The 21,426-nt window shown below is 37.2% G+C and overlaps 1 protein-coding gene across 1 annotated transcript in view; it reads right to left on the bottom strand.

The window, feature by feature from the left end:
* Window positions 1-21,426, bottom strand: part of LOC150086637 (APOBEC1 complementation factor-like) — a 268,827-nt gene that overhangs the window by 34,769 nt on the left and 212,632 nt on the right. The window contains exon 7 of the mRNA XM_090372213.1: window positions 14,761-14,878. Within this exon, the coding sequence (XP_090228339.1) occupies window positions 14,761-14,878 (118 nt within the window). The remainder of the gene's footprint in view (window positions 1-14,760; window positions 14,879-21,426) is intronic.

Raw genomic sequence — 21,426 nt, 5'->3', positions numbered from 1 at the left:
TAAGAGGATCCCTTCATTCCCCTCACCAATCGTGTTGCTCTTCTCTGTACACGCTCAAGCAAATCTACATCCTTCCTAAAATGAGGCCTCCAGACCTGTACGCAGTACTCAAGGCGTGGCCTGACCATTGCCTTATACAGAGGGACAATCACCTCCTTTTCCCTGCTAGCAAAATTCCTATATATCATTGACAAAACCCCATGACCTGCCCTAGCAGCCTGTCTACATTGCTCAGAAAACTTCATATCTGACTGCACAATTACTCCCAGGTCTTTTTCATTTTCTACCACCTTAAGTGTAGTACCACACAGTTGGTACGTTTCTCTGGGGTTACTTCTACCCATATGCAGTACTTTGCATTTGTCAAGGTTAAACTTCAGTTGCCACTTCTTAGCCCATCTGCCCAAATTATCTAGATCCTGTTGCAGTAGCACACTGCCATTACTGTCATTAACAACCCTGCCAACCTTCGACATTAAGCTTGATATACCTTCATCAATATCATTGATAAATATACAAAACAACAGTGGACCCAACACCGAACCCTGTGGGACTCCACTAATAACATTAGTCCACGAAGAGCAGCACCCATTGATTACCACCCTCTGTCTTCTCCCACTTAACCATCCTTTTATCCATTGTAGCAACTTACCCTTAATACCATTCTGCTCCAATTTGTACAGTAGTCTTCCATGCGCAACAGTGTCAAAAGCTTTCCTGAAATCCAAGTATATGATATCAAAATTATTTTTTGCATCCAGTTCCTTTGTGACCACATCATAATAACCAATCAAATTTGTCAGACAAGACTTTCCCTTAACAAACCCATGCTGTGTCTGAATTATTGCTGCAGTCTTGTCTAGATGATCCTGCAATGCATCTTTAACCAGTGACTCCATTATTTTACCCGGAACAGAAGTTAAACTAACTGGTCTGTAATTATTCGTGTCACCCTTCGAAGCTCCTTTGTGAATTGGGGATACATTTGCATATCTCCAGTCCGTGGGAACCTCCCCTGAATCCAAGGATGCTCTCATAATTATGGCTAAGGGTTTGCTTAGTTGCTTTGCCGCCTCCTTTAATATAACTGGATAGATCCCATCCGCCCCAGGTGCCTTTCTTATGTTTAACTTCAACAATTTCTCCTCCACTTTGCTCTCAGTTATTACAAAATCATTAAGCACACTGCTACAATTTGATAACCTTCTTCCATTTTCAAACTGTAATGATTCCTCACGTGTGAATGTAGATGCAAAATACTCATTCAGTTTGTTTGCTATCTGAGCAGGATCATCAACAGTCGAACCATCGATGTCAAGTGGACCAATCATATTCAGCCCCTTCCTTTTAGAGTTTATATAAGTAAAGAAATCCTTGCTGTTTTTCTTAGCATCTTTTGCCAAAGATTTCTCGTAATCCGCCTTTGCCTGCCGAACCTCCTTTGTGACCTGATTACAGACTAGCTTATATCTGCTACAGGCTTCTGCGTCGCCTGATAATTTATATGCATCCCATGCATTTTTCTTCTCTGTCACGAGTCTCATTAGTTCATTTGATAACCATTTAGGCCTAAACCTTGAACAATATTTCTTCATCGGTATGAAAAGTCTAGTAGCTTCCACGATTAATTCCTTGAATGCTTCCCACTTAGAATTTACTGTTTGTAACATCGTCAGTCGATCCCACTGTACAGAATTTAAAAACTGTCTGAGACCACTGTACTCCCCTTTACGGAAGCAAAAACCCTTTCCTTTACCCCTGACGGTAGTTACCTCTTTGAGTAAATCCCACTTCAGCACACTGTGATCACTGCCACCTAGTGGTTCCTTTATCTGCAAATTCTTAATACACGAATGATCACTGCTGATAACCAGATCAAGAGTATTACTTTCTCTGGTTGCCTCTCGAACATGCTGCTGCAGAAAACAATCATCCAATAAATCCACAAAAGTCTGACTAGTGTGTGAGTGACCAACCCACAAGTTCCAGTCAATATCTGGGAAGTTAAAATCCCCCATTATAAGACATTCTGATTTACTGGCCCACTCTATTTCTCTGTACAATTGTTCATTGTACTCATTCGAGTCATTAGGCCTATAACACACTCCTACTCTTATTTTTGCTTTTGCAGTGCTTATATCACACCAAACTGACTCAACAGTGCACTGTCCATCTATATCAACTGGATGCACTTCTTTTGATTTTATGTTTTTCTTAATTAACAGCATAACACCTCCTCCCTTTCTGTCCTGTCTATCCTTTCAGTACACATTGTACTCCCCAAATTCCAGTTCTGCATTCCTTATATCTTTGTGACACCACGTCTCTGCTATCCCAACAATATCCGCCTTTGATGTCTTGACCAACACTTCAAATTCATCAAATTTATTTACTATTCTGAGCAAGAGGAAGAATCCCATCGGCATTGAGCATGCTCAAGCCATTCAAAGCCTTATACACCTCTATCAGATCACCTCGCCGATGCCTAGTCTCCAGGCTCTGTAATTTGCAAAACTTAAGCCTTTCTTCGTAAGAGCAACCCTTTGTTCCATTCACTAATCTTGTTGCCCTTCTCTGTACTCGTTCCAGCAGCTCTACATCCTTCTTGAAATGAGGCCTCCAGACCTGTATACAGTACTCAAGGTGTGGCCTGACCAATGCCTTATACAAGGGAATAATCACATCCTTATCCCTGCTAGAAAAATTCCTGTATATCATTGACAATACACCATGAGCTACTCTTGCAGCTCGTCTGCACTGCTCAGAGAACTTCATATCTGCCTGCACAATTACCCCCAGGTCCTTTTCATTCTCTACCACTGTCAGCGTAGTACCACAGAGTTGATACGTTGATCTGGGGTTACTGTTTCCCATATGTAGTACTTTACATTTGTCAATGTTAAACTTCATTTGCCACCTCTCAGCCCATCTGCTCAACCTTTCCAGATCCTGTTGCAGCAGCATAGTATCAGTAATGTCCTTAACAACCCTGCCAACCTTGGTATCGTCTGCAAACTTGGACATTAAGCCTGATACACCATCATCAATATCATTTATAAATACAGAAAACAACAATGGACCCAACACTGAACCCTGAGGAACTCCACTAATAACATTAGTCCACGTTGAGCAGTGTCCATTGATTACCACTCTCTGTCTTCTCCCCCTCAACCACCCCTTTATCCATAGCAGCAATTTGCCTCCAATGCCACACTTCTCCAATTTGTGCAGCAGTCTTCCATGCGCAACAGTATCAAAAGCCTTTCTAAGATCCAAATATATAATATCAAAGTTATTCCCTGCATCCAGTTCTTTTGTGACTACATCATAGTATCCAATCAAATTGGTCAGACAAGACCTGCCCTTAACAAAACCATGCTGTGTCTGAGCTATAACTGAATTCTTGTCCAGATGATCCTGCAGTGCTTCTTTAACCAGTGCCTCCATTAATTTTCCTGGAACCGAAGTTAAACTAACAGGTCTATAATTACTTGTGTCAGCCTTTGATCCTCCTTTGTGAATTGGGGTTACATTTGCACATCTCCAGTCCATGGGTACCTCCCCTGAGTCCAAAGAAGCTCTCATAATTATGGCTAGGGGTTTGCTTACTTCCTTTGCTGCCTCCTTTAATATAACTGGATAGATCCCATCCACCCCTGGTGCCTTTTTTATGTTTATCCTCAGCAATTTCTCCTCCACTTTCCTCTCAGTTATTAGAAAATAATCTAGCTCATTGCCAATGTTTACTTCACCTACGACATTCCCCTTCCTGAATAACTCCTCATGTGTGAATGTAGATGCAAAATACTCATTTAGATTGTTAGCCACCTGAGCAGGATCCTCAACTGTTGAACCATCAACATCCAGTGGACCAATCTGATTCATCCCTTTCCTTCTTGAGTTTAAATAGGTAAAGAACTCTTTTCTGTTTTTATTTGCGTCGTTTGCCAAGGATTTCTCATAATCTGCCTTTGCCTGCCTAATCTCCTTTGTGACTTGGTTACAGACCAACTTATATCTATCATAGGCTTCCATGTCACCTATTAATTTGTATGTATCCCATGCATTTTTCTTCTCTGCCATATGTCTCATTAGTTCATCTGACAACCATTTAGGCCTGAACCTTGAACAAAATTTCTTGGTTGGTATGTAAAGCCTGGTAGCTTCCAAGATTAGTTCCTTGAATGCTTCCCATTTTGAATTTTCTGTTGGTAACATCATCAGTTGGTCCCACTGTATAGAATTTAAATACTGTCTCAGACCATCATAGTCGCCTTTACGAAAGCAAAAACCCTTCCCTTTGCCTCTGATGGTAGTTACCTCCTTGAGTAAATCCCACTTCAGCACACTGTGATCACTGCCACCCAGTGGTTCCTTTATCTGCAGATTCCTAATGCATGAAGAATCACTACTGATAATCAGATCAAGAGTATTACTCCCTCTAGTTGCCTCCCGAACATGCTGGTGTAGAAAACAATCATCCAATAAATCCACAAAAGCCCTGCTAGTGTGTGAGTGACCAACCCACAAATTCCAGTCAATATCTGGGAAATTAAAATCCCCCATTATAAGACTCTCTGATTTACTGGCCCATTCTATTTCCCTGTACAGTATCTTATTATACTCATCAGAGTCATTAGGCCTATAGCACACTCCTACTCTCAATTTTGATTTACCTATGCTTATGTCACACCAAACTGACTCGACACTGCCCTGTCCATCAATGTCGACTGGCTTCACTTCCTTGGATTTTATGTGTTTTTTAACTAATAGCATAACCCCTCCTCCCCTCCTGTCCTGTCTATCCTTTCTATACACATTGTACTCCCCAAATTCCAGTTCTGCATTCCTTATATCTGTGTGACACCACGTCTCTGATATCCCAACAATATCTGCCTTTGATGTTTTGAGCAATACCTCAAATTCATCAATTTTATTTACTAAACTCCTAGCATTGGTGTACACGCAAGTATACCTGCACTTGTTTCTATTCTGAGCTACCCTAACACAACCCATGTGTTTACTTGTATCACAATGACTTCCAGCAGTCTCTGAAATATCCTGCATCTTGTTTTTCAGGCTTCTGCTCATTCCAATAGAAGCAGTGCAAGAATCTCTTTTACCTCTGCCAGTGGCTACTGTTAATCCATTTGTCTTTGTCTCCCCCCAAGCTAGCAGTTTTCCGACCCACCTAACACTGCCTCGATAGCATCAGCAAATATTCTTGCACCCTTTCTATTTAAGTGTATCCCATCCCTGTAGAAGCAATCTCTCCTGTTAACAAGTACATTCCAGGCTGAAAAAAATTCTACCCCTTGAGCCTTGCACAATCTTTCCAGGGCCGAATTTATCGACAAGGCTCTCATCATATACTCCCTCCTATCGTGTCTGGGCAGAATTGCAGACACTTTCAAATTTAACCCTACTTCACGGCTTTTTTTCAACAGTGACCTGTACTTGTTAAGTAATTCCGCTGGTCTCCTACTCTTAATGTCATTAGTGCCAACGTGTACAACTATATCACCTTTTGTGCCCTTAAAAGATGATATCTGCTCTACAACGTCATCAACCCTTGCCCCTGGCAGACATACCCTGGTCCTGTTCCACCTATCCTTTTTACAAAGCATGTTCCCCGTTTCCCTGACAATAGAGTCACCAACAACTACTAGTTCCTGTGGGACCAGCGCATTCTGCCTTGGGGGCTGCCTCTGTGTTGCAAGATGACCAAGTGCAAGCTCTGGCGTTGATGTGGGCAGCTGAGAGCTTGATGGGCCCCTCAATTTATTTCCTTCGAGGGCAACCACCCTGTCCTTCAAGGTCTCATATAGGCCCATAACAACACCGAGTTGTCGCCTAATTTCCTTGCACTCCTTGCATCGTGCACACACAAAGACATCCCCCATGGCAGTATCATGTCCCGTACCCGATTGCTCCGCAAACATCAAGCAAACAGTGTATCTTAAAAGGCTGTGATTCAGAGGGCAACTGCCCCCCTCAGTTCTCCCCTGAGTCACAGCACTCCCATTAGCTTGAGCCTTTTGCTTTGCTGCTCTGGTCAGAGTCATGATTTCGATTTAAATGTCAGTAAAATTACAATTTCAGAACAAAATTAAAACCTTAAACTTGTATCTTAACAAAGTTATAACGCTATATTTATTTATCAGTATCGAGTGTTATCTACGAGTTCCCTTTATATAACTTCCATATCAAGTATGTGTTAATTATTTGTTACGTTTGTACTCTAAGTCGTTATATATATAGTTAAAAGAACAATTTAATTGACAATGAAGTTTAACAAGATTAATAGATCTACTGATTAATTGACAATATTCTATTATGCACTATACTATATAAAGCTAATGCTATCGAATGCCGGATATGCTGTATCGCGTTTCAGTAACGAGTGTTATCTACGAAGTCCCTTTATATAACTTCTGTATCAAGTTATGTAGTAATTATTTATTTTTACTAATTATTTATGTTCCGTAACCTAAGTGGTTATATGTATAGTTAAAAGTACAATTTAATTGCCAATGAAGTTCGACAAGATTAATAGATTTACTGATTAATTTTCACGTAACAATGGCGGCTGTTTATGAACGGTAAACACGTGTATTTGATACCCTTTCCGATACTAAGTAATACCTACAAATCTCTATCTAAGTTACTTTAACTTTAAGTACCGTAAATAGGAATATAAAGCTACTCTAGAAATAAGTTAATATGTCAATTTAAACTAATAAAGCAGAAAATAAATCAGAAAAAACTTCTCTGTTCCAGTAGCGGCAGAAAGGCACGTCCGCACAGGAAAGTCTCGTCCTCAAAAACCAACTTTTGTTAACATTCCATGCCTTTTCACCTTCAAGCATCACATAACTTTTTCAAAAGATTTCTGTAGTATCCTCCGGTAAGTGTGGAACCACGAGGTATGTAATCTGTCAGGATAACCCATTTTCTGTCCCAAAACAGGGCCAACATCACATTCTTCGCAGATGGTGTGGTCTTTGCTGTTTTGGGAGGTGTGCTTCCACTGCTTTGACTTGTCTTTAGTCTCCGGATCACACTGGTACACCCAGCATTCAAAAAAATTCTCAACATCAACATTACACAAATCCAACAGTTCGCAAGACATTGCATTCGACATTGCTCCTGCAAAGGCGTCAGAAATCTTGGAACCCATTGTGTAGTGATCTTAGACATTATTTTATTTGTTATTGTTATTTATTTATTTTTTTTTTAAGAGCATTAGCAACTAAGGCCATATTGCTCCGGGGATATGCGGTGGTCATTCCCTGACCTTCCCGCATCCTCCGTATTTGGTGGTCACGGGCTTGAACCCTGGTCTAATCAAGAAGTGTGTGCTACGCACTGCTGCTCCTGCCCGCCTGGCTACGGAGGTGCCACCCCTTAGACGTGCAAATGGTCATGCAAAATACTGTGGGCAGACCCATAACTAATTCCCACTGCATTTGCGATGAAATGAATTGTCACACGTCTGTCACTCAGCACCAGCTGCTCAACCTTTGCAACTGTCTCACTGTCTGTGGATGCTGATGGCCTTTCTTCTCTTGAATTGTCAAAAAAACTTGTATGACCACACTGGAACTCACTTCTGTTTCCACTTTTTTTACAGTGTCATAGGATGGAAAATTCTGCCCATAGACAGATTTCATTTCTTTGTCAATTTCCTAAGCTTTCTTGCCCTGCAAATGCAGGAACTTGATCATTACTCAATGCTCAACTTTGTCAACCATAGAGTCCTTCCTCAGATCCCGGGCTCCACCTCTGGTGTACGATCACCTACGGGAACGAAATTTCGCATGTTAGTTATTGAATATGTAAACAACTTATATTAAAAACGGCATCTTCCTACTAATGTTTTATCTAGGTCAGGGTACAAACTTTTTGATACCCCCTCATACTATGTCAAGAGCTTGCATGTTTGAATGGCATAAAAAATTTTTTGAAAGAAGAGTATATTAAAAATGGCATCTGCCTACTAATGTTTTATCTAGGTCAGGATACGAACTTTTTGATATCCCCCTCATACTATGTCAAGAGCTTGCATGTTTGAATGGCATAAAAATTTTTTTTAAAAGAAGAGAGAAAATGTGGAAGATGAATAATCAAGCTAGTCGGTATCCACAAAAACTGACGAAAATGTGGACCGGGTAAGGACATTGATTTGAAATTATTATCATTTAAGCATTAGAATGGTTGCATCAGAACTCAATATGGACAAAGGAACAGTCAGACAAATTTTAGCTGAAAATTTAGGCTTTAGAAAAGTGTACTAAGACTGCCAAAAATTTTGAATGAAGATCAAAGAATGAGAAGACTCCATTTTTTGAAGATGTTTCGAAAAAAAAATTGAAAATCCAGACTTTCTGAGTACTATAATTACTTGCAATGAATGTTGGCTGTTCCAGTACAACCCAGAAACCAAAATACAATCAATGCAATTGAAGACAAAACAATTTCCCAAACAAAACAAAACAAGAATGTCAAAATCAAAATTGAAAACCATTCTTCTTGTTTACTTTGATATTAAAAGAATTCTTAAGGCTGAATACATCTCACCAAAGCAGACTGTCAGTGAAGCATACTACAGTCAGTTCTGCTGTAACACAGAACATGTGTTCCTAAAAATTTCAGTGTAATGGTATTTCACACATTAAAAACAACAGGTCTTATGGGAAAAATAGGGATAGGGGCAGAGCACTCAAAAAATGCTCAGTGTGGTAAGTAAAACACTAAAAAAAGTTAGAAAGCCAATAAAATTTTCTAACACAGCTCTTCAATTTCTAAAAAATAAATAAATATTACAGCAATGTAATATATACATACTAATTGATATTTCTGTTCACTGACTTTTTTTGTTGTAAAATTTAAAACAGTAAAAAAGATAAGCAATCAATAACGATGAACACGACATGCACAAATTTCACAAGTGAGATACAGAGTAACAAGTTTACAAAACTTAAAAAATAGGAATGAAGAGAAGATTCTGAAATTTTATTTGTCTTTTACATGATTGAAGATTTCGTGCAAGGGGAAACACATTTCACTATAATAACCCACGGAATTCCAGCTATCGGTATTATTGCAAATGCAAAAAGACTGAGTTTACTACTAGTTTTATAATTAGATTGCACTAACAGAAAAGCCCAATAAACCAGAAATTGCAAATTGTTTTTATTGTTTTATGGTAGTGACCTACAGAAATGCACCCCTCTGCTCGTGCTATCCTGCGTCAAGAAATTTCTGTTCGAATAGAAAAATGTGAGTTCCTGAAAACGTGACTTGGTCTACAATATCACCTATTATCTTGCGAATACAGTGAATGACAAGTTTGTCTCCGACCAATACAACTACAATAAATGGGAAATATAGCTCTCACACACATTTAACATTTTTTAAGTTTCGTAAATGTGTATGAATTGCTGCACAGGTCGCTACGTTCAGCTTGGTGTCGGGTTTTGCATTCATTTGGTATTACTTGCAGATGAAATCGCGCATGAGCCAATGCAAAAATCGCGTTATACTCAAATTGTTCCCTAATATATCAGTCGTGTTGGAGAAAATTCACATTGCAAAAATGTGCATTATAGCAGAACTAACTGTACACTGAAGTTCTGACAAGGCTACACAAAAAATTTGAAGGAAGAAACCTGAACTGTGGAAGGGTGGTTAGATACTCCATCAAGACAATGCTCCAAGCACAAAATGCACTCTTGTTCACCAGTTTCTGGCCAAAAAACAAACCCCTGTGTGTGTGCGTGCGAACATGCACCTTACTCACCAGACCTAATCCCCTGTGACTTTTTTATATTTGCTAAATTGGAAAGGGTACTTAAGGGAACCCATTTTCAGTCTGTTGAATACATTCAGAAAAAAAAAGACCAAAGTGTTAAAAGGGCTCAGAGATGATGACTTTCAGAAATGTCTCTGTGCTTGAAAGAAAGTGTGTACAAGCCCAAGGCAATTATTTTGAAGGGGATAACTTACACAGTACAAAATATTTCACTATTTTATTGCAACAGCCTTGTTATTTAATAACCACACCTCACATAATTAATCCATGTAAAACAGAGTTTCAAAAAGCAAGGTATGACTACATTATGTGGAGAAAAGATTGGCAAACAAAATTAAAGATGGAGATAGGGAAACTCGCGTGTATGTTTACACTCTGACTCCCCCCCCACCCCCCTTTCCAGAATCAGCTTGGAATTCAAAGTTGGTGCATCATGCAGTGTTTTTGGTTATTCCTTCTAACGCTGATTGTATTCATGTACCAGCTCTGTTAAATTCGCTTTACAAATTTTTTGAATCTCAGGTTCCATCTAGCAGTTACTTTTACTTCTGACCAATAGGAAGTTAATATTTCAATATAAGGCTAAACAGATAATTAGTTACTCCAGCACAGAATGCTGCAGGGTGGTATATTTTCAGTAATTCTTTATCCCTTCTTCTGTAGCAGCAGTTTTTTTTTTTCCTATGCAGATGATGTTTGTTTTCATTTTACATCTACATCAGCTTAGGCTCAGTACATCAGAATAAACTTGCGGAATTTATTGGTGTTTCTTTATAATTTTGATTTATTGGTTAATCTAGCTAAATCTAAATATATTAAAACAAAACAAAAAAAAAAGATTTTTTTTTTTTTTGGTCAAATCTGCCCCTACTTATATCATAGCACAAGATTGACACTCAATTGTTATCTGGTGACATTTCAGGAATCTTTCCAAACTCTATCATCAGACCTAAGTGGGTTCAGTAAGAATTTTTTGAATGTATAGCAGTAGTATACTGTGAGTGAGGCCCTCTTCTTACTGAATTCCACTTAGGTCTGATGACAAGATTTGGAAAGAATCCTGAAACATCACCAGATAACAATTCGGTGTCAATACTGTGCTATAATATAAGTATCAATGAAATAATATAAGTATCAATAAAAACCTTTATTTTTTCTAATATAAATGACATTAAGTGGCGAGTTTCCATGAAAATTTTCTCTCTAAATAACCACTCATACCACATGGGTTTTTTTAAAGTTAGTTTATTTAGCCTTACTGACTAAATGTACGATACAATTAAGTAACATTTCAGGAACCTTTCTAGAACCCATCATCTGACCATATGGCCAAGTATGGTCTGATGATGGGTTCCAGCATGGAAAAAATATATATCGATACATTTTTTATCTTAAAGGTCAAGCTGATGAAGGCAAAAAAATTACACAAAATGACAACCCAGATTGTTTTCAACTGCTTTACGATCACTGACAAAGTGTTGCAACTGAAGTTCAAAAGTATGCATTCTCACTCATTTTTTTAAAAAATAAAATCATTCGAGAATTTTTTTTTTTTTAAGTGTACTACATATATGCTTGTATATGTCACCCACTTAGCAATCTTAACTGGGACCGTAAAAACAGAGTGCTAAGTGAATCTGCATTAAGTGCTGAGATTTGTCCACAAAATATAATGTGAATAATTCTAACTTGTTGGCATGACCAGTGTTTTATAAGTCACTATTTCTCTACATGACAGCATTAAATGTAGCAGAATGACAGCATTAAATGTAGCAGAAACATTTAAAGCTTTAAATATAAACTTTAAATACATAAATTATACAATGAAATGTAAATACAGTAAGCCCCCACTATTCGCGGTCGCTGATTTAATATAAAATGAAACCTAAAAAAATGTGAAATTTAAAGCGCTGTGAACATTTTCAGCCATAACAAAACATGGGCGTGGCTAAAATTATTTTTCCCGGTCAAAACAGCGCTCAGTGGGTGGGGGGAAGAGGGGTGACAAAATCGCGAGCGTGGATGTTTCTCACTAATCCTTGTTCAGTATGTGTTATGCGCTTGTCATGGAAGGTTTTGTCGTTTGCTTTTAATTTATATGCTTATAAATTGAATAAATTTATATGCTTACAAAAGTGATAAATCTATCATTTTGCAGTGTAAAACAGACTTTTTCGAGTGTGTTAACGGAAAAAAGTGACTTTATTGTGGACAAGTTCTTTCTAACCCCTACAAAAATATGGCTACGAATAACAAGGGAAATGTGAAAAGATCAAAGAAGGTGATCATTAGCAAATAAAATTGAGTTATTAGATAAAATTTCTAATGGTGAAAATGTCTCCTCAGTGGCAAAACATTATAAAATCAATGAGTCAATGGTACGATCAATCAAGAAATTGGAAGATAAAATCCGCCGTAGTGTCCTTGAAAACGCGCTAATTGCTTCAAAAATTTGCTCTGTAACTCGTGATGTTAAATTAGAAAAAATGGAAAAGGCTTTAAATCTGTGGTTAGAAGACCGAACTCAAAATAAAATTCCGTTAAGTTCACTCATCATTCGTGAAAAGGCAAAACTCCTTTATCAATACTTTAGTGAAACTGGTGATAGCACTGGTGAGATAAGTTTTTTAGCTAGCAAAAGTGCTAGTTTGAAAGATTTGTTTAAAATTTCTAATAAATATTACATTTAATATTAAATTGTTTCTTATTTTCATTTCGATGTCATATGCTTGCATTTCACTATGTACTGTCTATGTACATAGTCATATTATGAAGGTACATATAATACATACATAGACAAAATTTTAGACTAGTTTTTCTTATATATTTCATACTTTGGAATGGAAATCCTTTATTACTATGGGAGCCATAACTCAGTATTCACAGCATTTCTCAGGAACGTAACCCCCGTGAATAGCGGGGGTTTACTGTACAGTATATGTTCAAGAAAATGCAAGAAAGCTTACCTTAAAAATTACAGAACCTTATGTGTATTTGCATTATTTACGATAACACCTTGTGACACTGTTGATTTTTAAACTACTAAAAACCACTAAATGTAGTGTAAATCTAGTGCTCTCCTGAATCCAGTCTCTTTAGACTGTCCAATTTAGTATCCAGTGAAAAGTTTTTCTGATAGCTTTTCTCCTTCACATTGTTAACACTAATAATAATTTTTTTTTCTAATACATCTAATACAATTTTTCTAATAATAATAATAATAAAAAAAAAAAAAAAAGTAATATTAAACTACCTGCATAATAAATTAAAATCAATCACTTAGACACAAAATGCACATGAACAGTATGTAAATCAAAATTAAACTAAAACAACACTGCTGAGTGGTGCTACCAAGCAGGGTATAACTAAAAGCAACTTTCTGTCAGCAAATGACAATTCCTAAAGAGAAGTTTCATAAAAAACACTTAAATAAACTTCAGATAATTAGTACTCCTGTAATATGGATGCAGTGGTGCAGTGACTACTTTGATATATTTTCCACCTATAGCATCAAATGACTAGCATTTTACATCTGTGGGCACAGTAAACTTGCTGTAGAAAATTAGCACAAAGATGTAAATTGCCTACGAACATGAAAAATAATTTTTGGGCCAATAAACACAGTTTTCAAAATTTCTACTTGTCATAAATTGACAAGTAGAAATTTGCAGCATTTCTAGTTTGTACAGCAATTCAGCCATTTTCTCATTAATTACAGTATCTGTTAAAAGTCAATTTAAATTTAAGAACACTCCTTTGAAGGCAATAATGTAACAAGGTAGTAATGTAAGACAAAGTGACTGTAAAATATAAAAAAACTTCAGAGAATCAAATGGGAAAGCAGAGGCCAAGAATAATTTAGAATCAAAAGAGTAATAATTTTGAAGCCAATGAAGAGACCACCTTAAGTGAAATATTGCATATATCAACAGATAACTACAAGTCACTTTGCACAGAAATCCAGAACAGTAGGAACAAAAAGCATAAAAGGCTGCAGCCATTCAAACAAGTCACTTTGTTGCTGGGTTGAGTTGCTTACGAAATGTTACGTTTATGTCTGTCATGTTTTCAGCAGCTTTCTGAAGAGTATGGATACATAGCTGACATTTCTTTAATTTTCCCCCTTCTAATGTAAAAGCGCAGCCATTATCAACCCACTGCAGGATGGAAGCCTCCTCGACAATTCATGCTGCTGAGGGAAATGGACCATAATCTGCCACGCTGGTCCATTGCGGGTTGGCAGATTGACCGTATTCAGCAGTCAGGGGCTTGAACCCCGGTCTGCTCAAAGAGCGTGTGCTACTGCACTCCCGCTCCTGACCACTCGGCTACAGAGGCCCCTTCTAATGTACCATATAATAATGTACCTCATATGTGATATTTGACTATTTATACCACAGCTTATTCAGGTGGTTCTTGTCCCAACATCTCTGTAGGCAGTAGAATTAATAATGTGATTTTTAGCCACAATGGACAACACTATTCTTTTTCTGCATTATTAATAATTGTTATTTATCTTTTGCAATGCTGTTCATACTGCTTTAGATTCCCATACAAAGTGGCATACAATTTATTGATATGCATGATATTTCAGTGAAGCTAGTCTCTTTGGTAACTTAAAATTATTCTTGGTCTTTTCCTTCCTTTTGATCTCTTAAACGTTTTACATTTCACAGTTGCTATACTTTGTCTTACATTACTACCTTGTTATAGTTATAGGTATTATAATTATTATGTTCTCTATTAATATTATATTCCAGTGATAATAGTTGCTGCTGCTTTTGTGCATGCTATTTTGCAAGTTTTCCCAATTTCCCTATAGTGTACTCTTTATTCACTTATTCAGATTTAATATATATACATATAAGAAAAGCTAACTGCCATTTTAATTTAAGGATATATTCAATAGTCCATAATTTAAAAATAAAATATAAACACCAGCTCACCATCGGCAGGGATGCCTAACTGCAAAAGAACATAATCTGCTGCAAACTGTCTAGCCTCTTCAAGATTACTGCACAACTTGTTAGGTTGATACTGATGGCCAAGAGCAGGTATTGTAACCTAAGGTTAAGAATAATACCACTTAAAGGTAAGTATAATGGTAATGTACAGAGAAACATTTTTGACAATAAAGCTATTTTCCTACCTACAGCACCTATCCATGAAGCACATACATTTTATACTCTTTCTTATACATCTTGACATTTAATCACCTAATAAATTCTTAAAATAATATTTGAAAATGAGGCACTCATAAATCTAACATGCTGGAGGTTCATTCCACATGCACTGATCTATTCTGTTATTATGTTGTAAGGTTATCAAAACAAGCTACCTCAGTGTTCATTATAAGAAAAACGTAAAAAAGTGCAGTGTCACTTTCCAGACAGCCATTTGAGTAGTTACTGAACATGACAATTGAGTGATCATTTAACTCACAAGGTGACAGGTGCCAAAAATGTGCAGGAAATCTAAACAAGCTTATAACTACTATATAGAAAAACAAAATGGGCTTATAACAGCTACCTCATAGAAAAACAAAATAGGCTTATAACAGCTTTTAATCGTTTGTGAAATTAATTAAATTCAAGAATTTTAATCAAATTTTTGTTAAATAGACTAGTAGCAAACTAAACTTCACAATACAAATGTAAATTATACTAAAACAAACGTCTTTTGAAATGGCACCAATTTCTCATGCTGTAGGGGTATCACCATGCGATGTCTGTATTGCACAACAAAAATAAACAGCAATCTAAAGGAAATATAATGCTGTTAATTTCAAATGTAGCGTTTCTTCCTAGACAGCAGCTTCAATGGATAGTGCTACTTCATTGGTGAGGTTGTTGTTGTTATTTGGTTTTTAGGAGCATTAGCAACTAAGGCCATATTGCTCTGGGAATATGCGGTGGTCATTCCCTGACCTTTCCGCATCCTCCGTATTTGCGTATTTGGTCATTGGTGAGGGTTAGACACCCTAATGATAAGCAAATGACTTTATATATTCTTTCTAGTGGCAGATCCAGGTTTTTCCCTGCCCAAGCAAGGCACTCCCTGAATTTTGCTGCCCTTTATGACACTGTTTGCTAGGATTTCTTTGGTTTTTATCTACATTGCCAAAGGATCCAAATACTGAGTACACAAAGCAGAAAAGGTATTCCAGTGATTGTCCCCAGAAAATATGCTTGAATTTAACATAATTCATATAGAGAAATTTGGTAAATGTGTTTTCATAGATATTTATTTATTTTAACTTTTTTTTTTTTGCCACATGAGGCCAGCACCATGCTGGTTCCACAAGTTGGCTCTGCGGCTCCAAGTTAAATCGTCAACAGCTCCTCAGATGATGCAGTGAAAGAAATGCCCCTACTAGCAGCTGATAATAACCACTAAAACAACTAGGTTAAAAATAAACAGCAATTAAATTAGTAAACAGCAGATGCAAGCAAGGTGGCATGGATTACAAGGCTTACTGAGGGTCCTTATGACACATGCAAGTGCATGGGTTGTGTTAGGGTTACCAAGAGTGGAAACTGGTGCACATATACTTGCTTGTACACTAATGCTAGGAATATAGTTGAATTTGAAATACTGGTTAAGTTCATCAAATTTGGACACTGTAGGGATATTGGAAACATAGTGCCACTAAGACAACAAATGCAGTGAGGCACAGAAAGGAGAGATGTAACAGGAGTGGGGGAGGGAGTTATACACTTGATTAAAAAGCACACAGAATCTAATGTAATAAAACCAGTTCATGCAGATGGGCAGTGCAATGTTGTCAGTTTGGCGTGACATAAGCACTGGTAAAATAAAGGTGAGAGTAGGAGTGTATATTACAGGCCTAATGACTATGATGAGTATAACAAATAACCATACAGACAAATACAGTGGGACTGCAAATCAGACTATCTAATAAAGAAGGATTTAGTTCTGGATTCAGTGGATGATTGTTTTCTACACCAGCATGTGAGAAACAAGACAAAGCAATACTCTTGATCTGATTATTGGCAATGACTCTTCATGCATTAAGAATATCCAGATAAATGTACCACTAGGTGGCAGTAATCGTAGTGCATTGATCACTGCTGTCTAGTGGTAGTCTAGCAGTGGGGCAAAATCCTTTCCCTTTGTCCACTGTCAAGGGTAAAGGGAAGGATTCTGCTTTCATAAAGGTAACTACAATGGTTTTTGATAGTTTTCAAATTCATTTCATTGGAACCAAATGATGATGTTACCAATTAAAAATTCTAAATGGGAAGCATTTAGAAGTAGCTGCACAAGTTCAAGATTTAGACCTAAATGGATATCAGATGAGCTGATAAGACTAGTGGCAAAAAATAAAAACATGAGATGATTATAAATTATCAAGGGACACAAGAAACCTACAATAACTACAAACTAGTCTGCAACAAGGTCATTAAGAAGGGCAGACAAGCTACTACACATTATGAGGTCTCTTGCTAAGAATGAAAGAAAAGCGTCAATTAATTCTTTGCTTATGTTAACAAAAAAAGGAAAGGGCTAAGACACATTTGTCCATTAGATATGAATATTAACTATTGATGTTCCTATTCAAGTTGCCAACAAACTGAATAAATATTTAGCATCTACATTCATGTGAAGATTTTATGGATGGGAATGTTAGAAGCATACCAAGTTATAACTGCGAGCTAATTGATTTTGTGATAGCTGAGAGAAAAGTGGAAGAGAAATTGCTGAAGCTAAAAGCAAATAAGGTACCTGGGCTGATGAAATATATCCAATTAGTATTAGCAATATAGTGCAAGTAAGCCACAGGGTTTTGCTACACTGGTATAATCAAATAAAAATAAATAACAATAAAAAAGAATAATAAAGATCAATTATAATAACAAAAGAATAAAATAAATCAAAAATATTAAACATATAATGGAAGATAAAATAACAAGGTATATAAAATGTAGATAAGAAAATGGATTAATTTCCTAGCAGCAATAAGCAAGTGATTATTCCATTGTATAAGGCAATGGTTAGACACCATCTTGAGTACTGCAATCTGGTCTGGAAGCATCATTTTGGAAAGGATGTGGAGAAAAGCAACAAGACTGGTTAGGGGAGTAAAAGGGTGCTTACCAGGAAAGGCTTCAATTTTGCAAACTGCAGCATGCGGAGATTAAGCACCTGCAAAGAGATCTGACTGAGGTGTTTAAGGCTGTGAATGGATTGAGTAAGCTTAATGCTGATGGAATGCTTTCATTTTCTCGGACTTCACATGAGGGGGCATAAATTCAAATTGTGAAAAGATGGTTACAGCTGGATGTGTGGAAATTTTCCTTCAGCCAGAGGGTGGATGATCATTGGAACAAATGCCCATCTATTGTTGTGGAGGTGGGTAGTTTAAATAAATTCAAGGGAGAACTCAAACTATTAGAGGGAATAGACAGTGTTGGATTTTTTATTTTTTTTTTTGCTGATGCTGTATAACCTGGTTTTCTTGCATCATTTTCCACTACTATTACTAATTATGTGCTTCCCTTCTCACAAATGTAACTATTCAGTTGACCTTTGAACTTCTTCAAACTGTTATCCTCAACCTGCACAGAGACAACTTGTTCAAGTAGTCAACAACTCGCTGGCTTAAAGAAAATTTCCTGCATTTCGGTCTAAACCTCCTCCCCATAATTTGAATTTATTATTCCTAGTTCTGGAATCCTTTATAACAGTAAAAATTTTGCCTTCATTTGTTTTACTATTGCCTCTCAGAGGCTTCTAAGGTGTCTAGTTTCAAAGCTCTGCAGCCAGGGGAGTTCCCAGGGAATGTGGCACCTGGGTACCAATCACAATTTTGTGTCCCCCTTTAAAATTTTCTTCATATGTGTATCTTAGTTTCAGGTTCTCAGACATCCCTTGAACGTTGGTGCCCCAGGTGCAAGCACCCCTTGCACCCTCAGGATGGCTCATCCCTGTCTGCACCCAATATATTCAGTCTTTCCTCATATTGGCACTCTTTTGCCAATCTCAACAGGCTTGTTGCCTGTCTTTTAACACCTTCAAGAAGCTCGATGTCTTTTTATGTGAAAACATCTATGGCGGCACTAGAGTAAAATCGTTTGGTAATGAAATTTTCTTGTAATGGAAATAACCAATCGACGTAGCGGAAATGACGCAATTGATTGTTAATGAAATTTTTGATGTGAAAAAATCTATGGTGGCACTAGAGTAAAATTAATTGGTAACGATTTTACTCTAGTGATTTTCTCTAACGTTGATTCAGAAGAGTAAGCAGCTGGTAGTAATATTATGCAAGAATAAAAGCAGAATATTATGCAAGAATAAAAGCAGAATATTATGCAAGAAAGTGGGTAGTAATATTATACAAGAATAAAAGCAGAATATTATGCAAAGAAGTGGGCAGTAATATTATGCAGACTTTAATAATATCTGCTTCTCAAGATTTTGATCAACATCAACCTTCTAAGTGGCATAAGTGAGTTTGGATCAAACTGTTCAACGGTTTTACAACTGTGATTAGATTTCGAGATAATATTAAGCAAGAATAAAAGCAGAATATGCAAGAAAGTGAGTAGTAATATTATGCAAGAATAAAATGCAGGATTTTGATCAACATCAACCTTCCAAGCATAAGTAAGTTTGATCAAATTGTTCAAAAATTTAAACGGTTTTACTTTAGCGCCACCGAACCTCGGGAAAAAAAATATCTCCAGTAAAAATATCCCATTTTCTTGTTATAATAAGATTATTTATGTAGGTAAAACTCCAGATCTTGGGTACAAGTCCATATTTCAATTAATGGTTACTTCTAATATTAAATAGTGAAAAAAATCACTAAATTTGATACCGTGATGCAGAAAACAATACAAACTACTGTTTCACTGCAATAGACACTGGCACTTATGGGCGCGATGGTGATTCGAACATTTTTAAAAATTCAAATTTTGAAAGACGTTGTCCTCCTAGTAACCTAATGGTTACTTCTAATATTAAATAGTGAAAAAATCACAAAATTTGACACTGCTTTCCCCACCCACTGTCCTCCTAAGTTGATATGCCTAGGGTGTTTATCCCCTCCACTCGAAGCTGTTTTTAAATTGCGAACTTGTTCCAAGGGTGGTCTTACAATCTCCCTATCTCTATAAGTATTCAATAAATCATCAAAACAACCATAGGTCCTTCTTACCACCTGTCTACAATGCTCAGAGAACTTCATGTCCAATAATATCATAACTCCAAATCCCTTTCTTATACATTTGGTGGGATTGCCATTCCCAGGAGAAAGAACTAGCATTAAAACACATACACCACTTTTCCTGAACATCCTTAAAGACTGTTCACATCACTGTAAAAGAGCACTGCTTGGCTCTAATCATTAATGTCTAACAAAAAGAGATAAACATATCATTAGCATCAATATGACAGCATCCTTGGGTTCAGGGAAGGTCCCTAGAAATTGGAGATGAGCAATTGGCTTTCCTATTCACAAACAAAAGGGAGATAACAGGATAGAGTAATTAGAGACTTGTAAGCTTGTCTTTTGTTCCAGGAACATAATGGCATCAATGGTTAAAAAAGTGCTATAGGATGCCTGATTAACTCAGGGGCGCCTCCATAGCCAGGTGGAAAGGAGCAGCAGCGCATAGCAAACGCTTCTTGATTAGACCGGGGTTCGAGCCCGTGACCACTAAATACAGAGGATGCGGAAAGGTCAGGGAATGACCACTGCATATCCCCAGAGCAATATGGCCTTAGTTGCTAATGTTCCTAAAAACCAAATAACAACAACAAGATTAACTCAATTGTAGGATTAACTGCCACCAATAATGAAGTTTTAAAATCAGGTTAAAATCAGGCATCAATGGTTAAAAAAGTGCTATAGGATGCCTGATTAACTCAGGGGCGCCTCCATAGCCAGGTGGAAAGGAGCAGCAGTGCATAGCAAACGCTTCTTGATTAGACCGGGGTTCGAGCCCGTGACCACTAAATACAGAGGATGCGGAAAGGTCAGGGAATGACCACTGCATATCCCCAGAGCAATATGGCCTTAGTTGCTAATGTTCCTAAAAACCAAATAACAACAACAAGATTAACTCAATTGTAGGATTAACTGCCACCAATAATGAAGTTTTAAAATCAGGGGGTCTTTGTATAAAGAAACTATTTGCAATTATCTGAGTTTGGAAAAAACTGGTTTGCTGATGCTATCAAGGCAGAGTTATATGGGTTGGAAAACTGCTAGCTTGGAGGGATACACAGACTAATAGATTAACAGTAGCCGGTGGCAGAGGTGAAAGTGATTCTTGCACTGCGTCTATTGAAATGCAACTGAGCAGCAGCCTGAAAAGAAAGGCAATGGGGATTTCCAGGGCTGCTGGGAGTCATAGTGGAACAAGTAAATACATGGGCTGTGTTAGGGTAACTAAGAGTAGAAATGGATGCATGTATAGTTGCATGTACACCAATGCTAGGAGTATAGTTAATAAATTCAATGAGCTTGAGGTGCTAGTCAAGATATCAAAGGCAGATATTGTTGGGATATCACACAGACATAAGCAGTGCAGAATTGGAATTTAGGGAGTACAATGTGTACAGAAAGGATAGACAGGACAGGA

The sequence above is a fragment of the Mastigoproctus giganteus genome, chromosome 4, assembly GCF_048544385.1.
Source record: "Mastigoproctus giganteus isolate SK-2022 chromosome 4, ASM4854438v1, whole genome shotgun sequence".
NCBI classification, from domain to species: domain Eukaryota; kingdom Metazoa; phylum Arthropoda; class Arachnida; order Uropygi; family Thelyphonidae; genus Mastigoproctus; species Mastigoproctus giganteus.
This window is presented reverse-complemented; position numbering and strand designations above follow the sequence as displayed.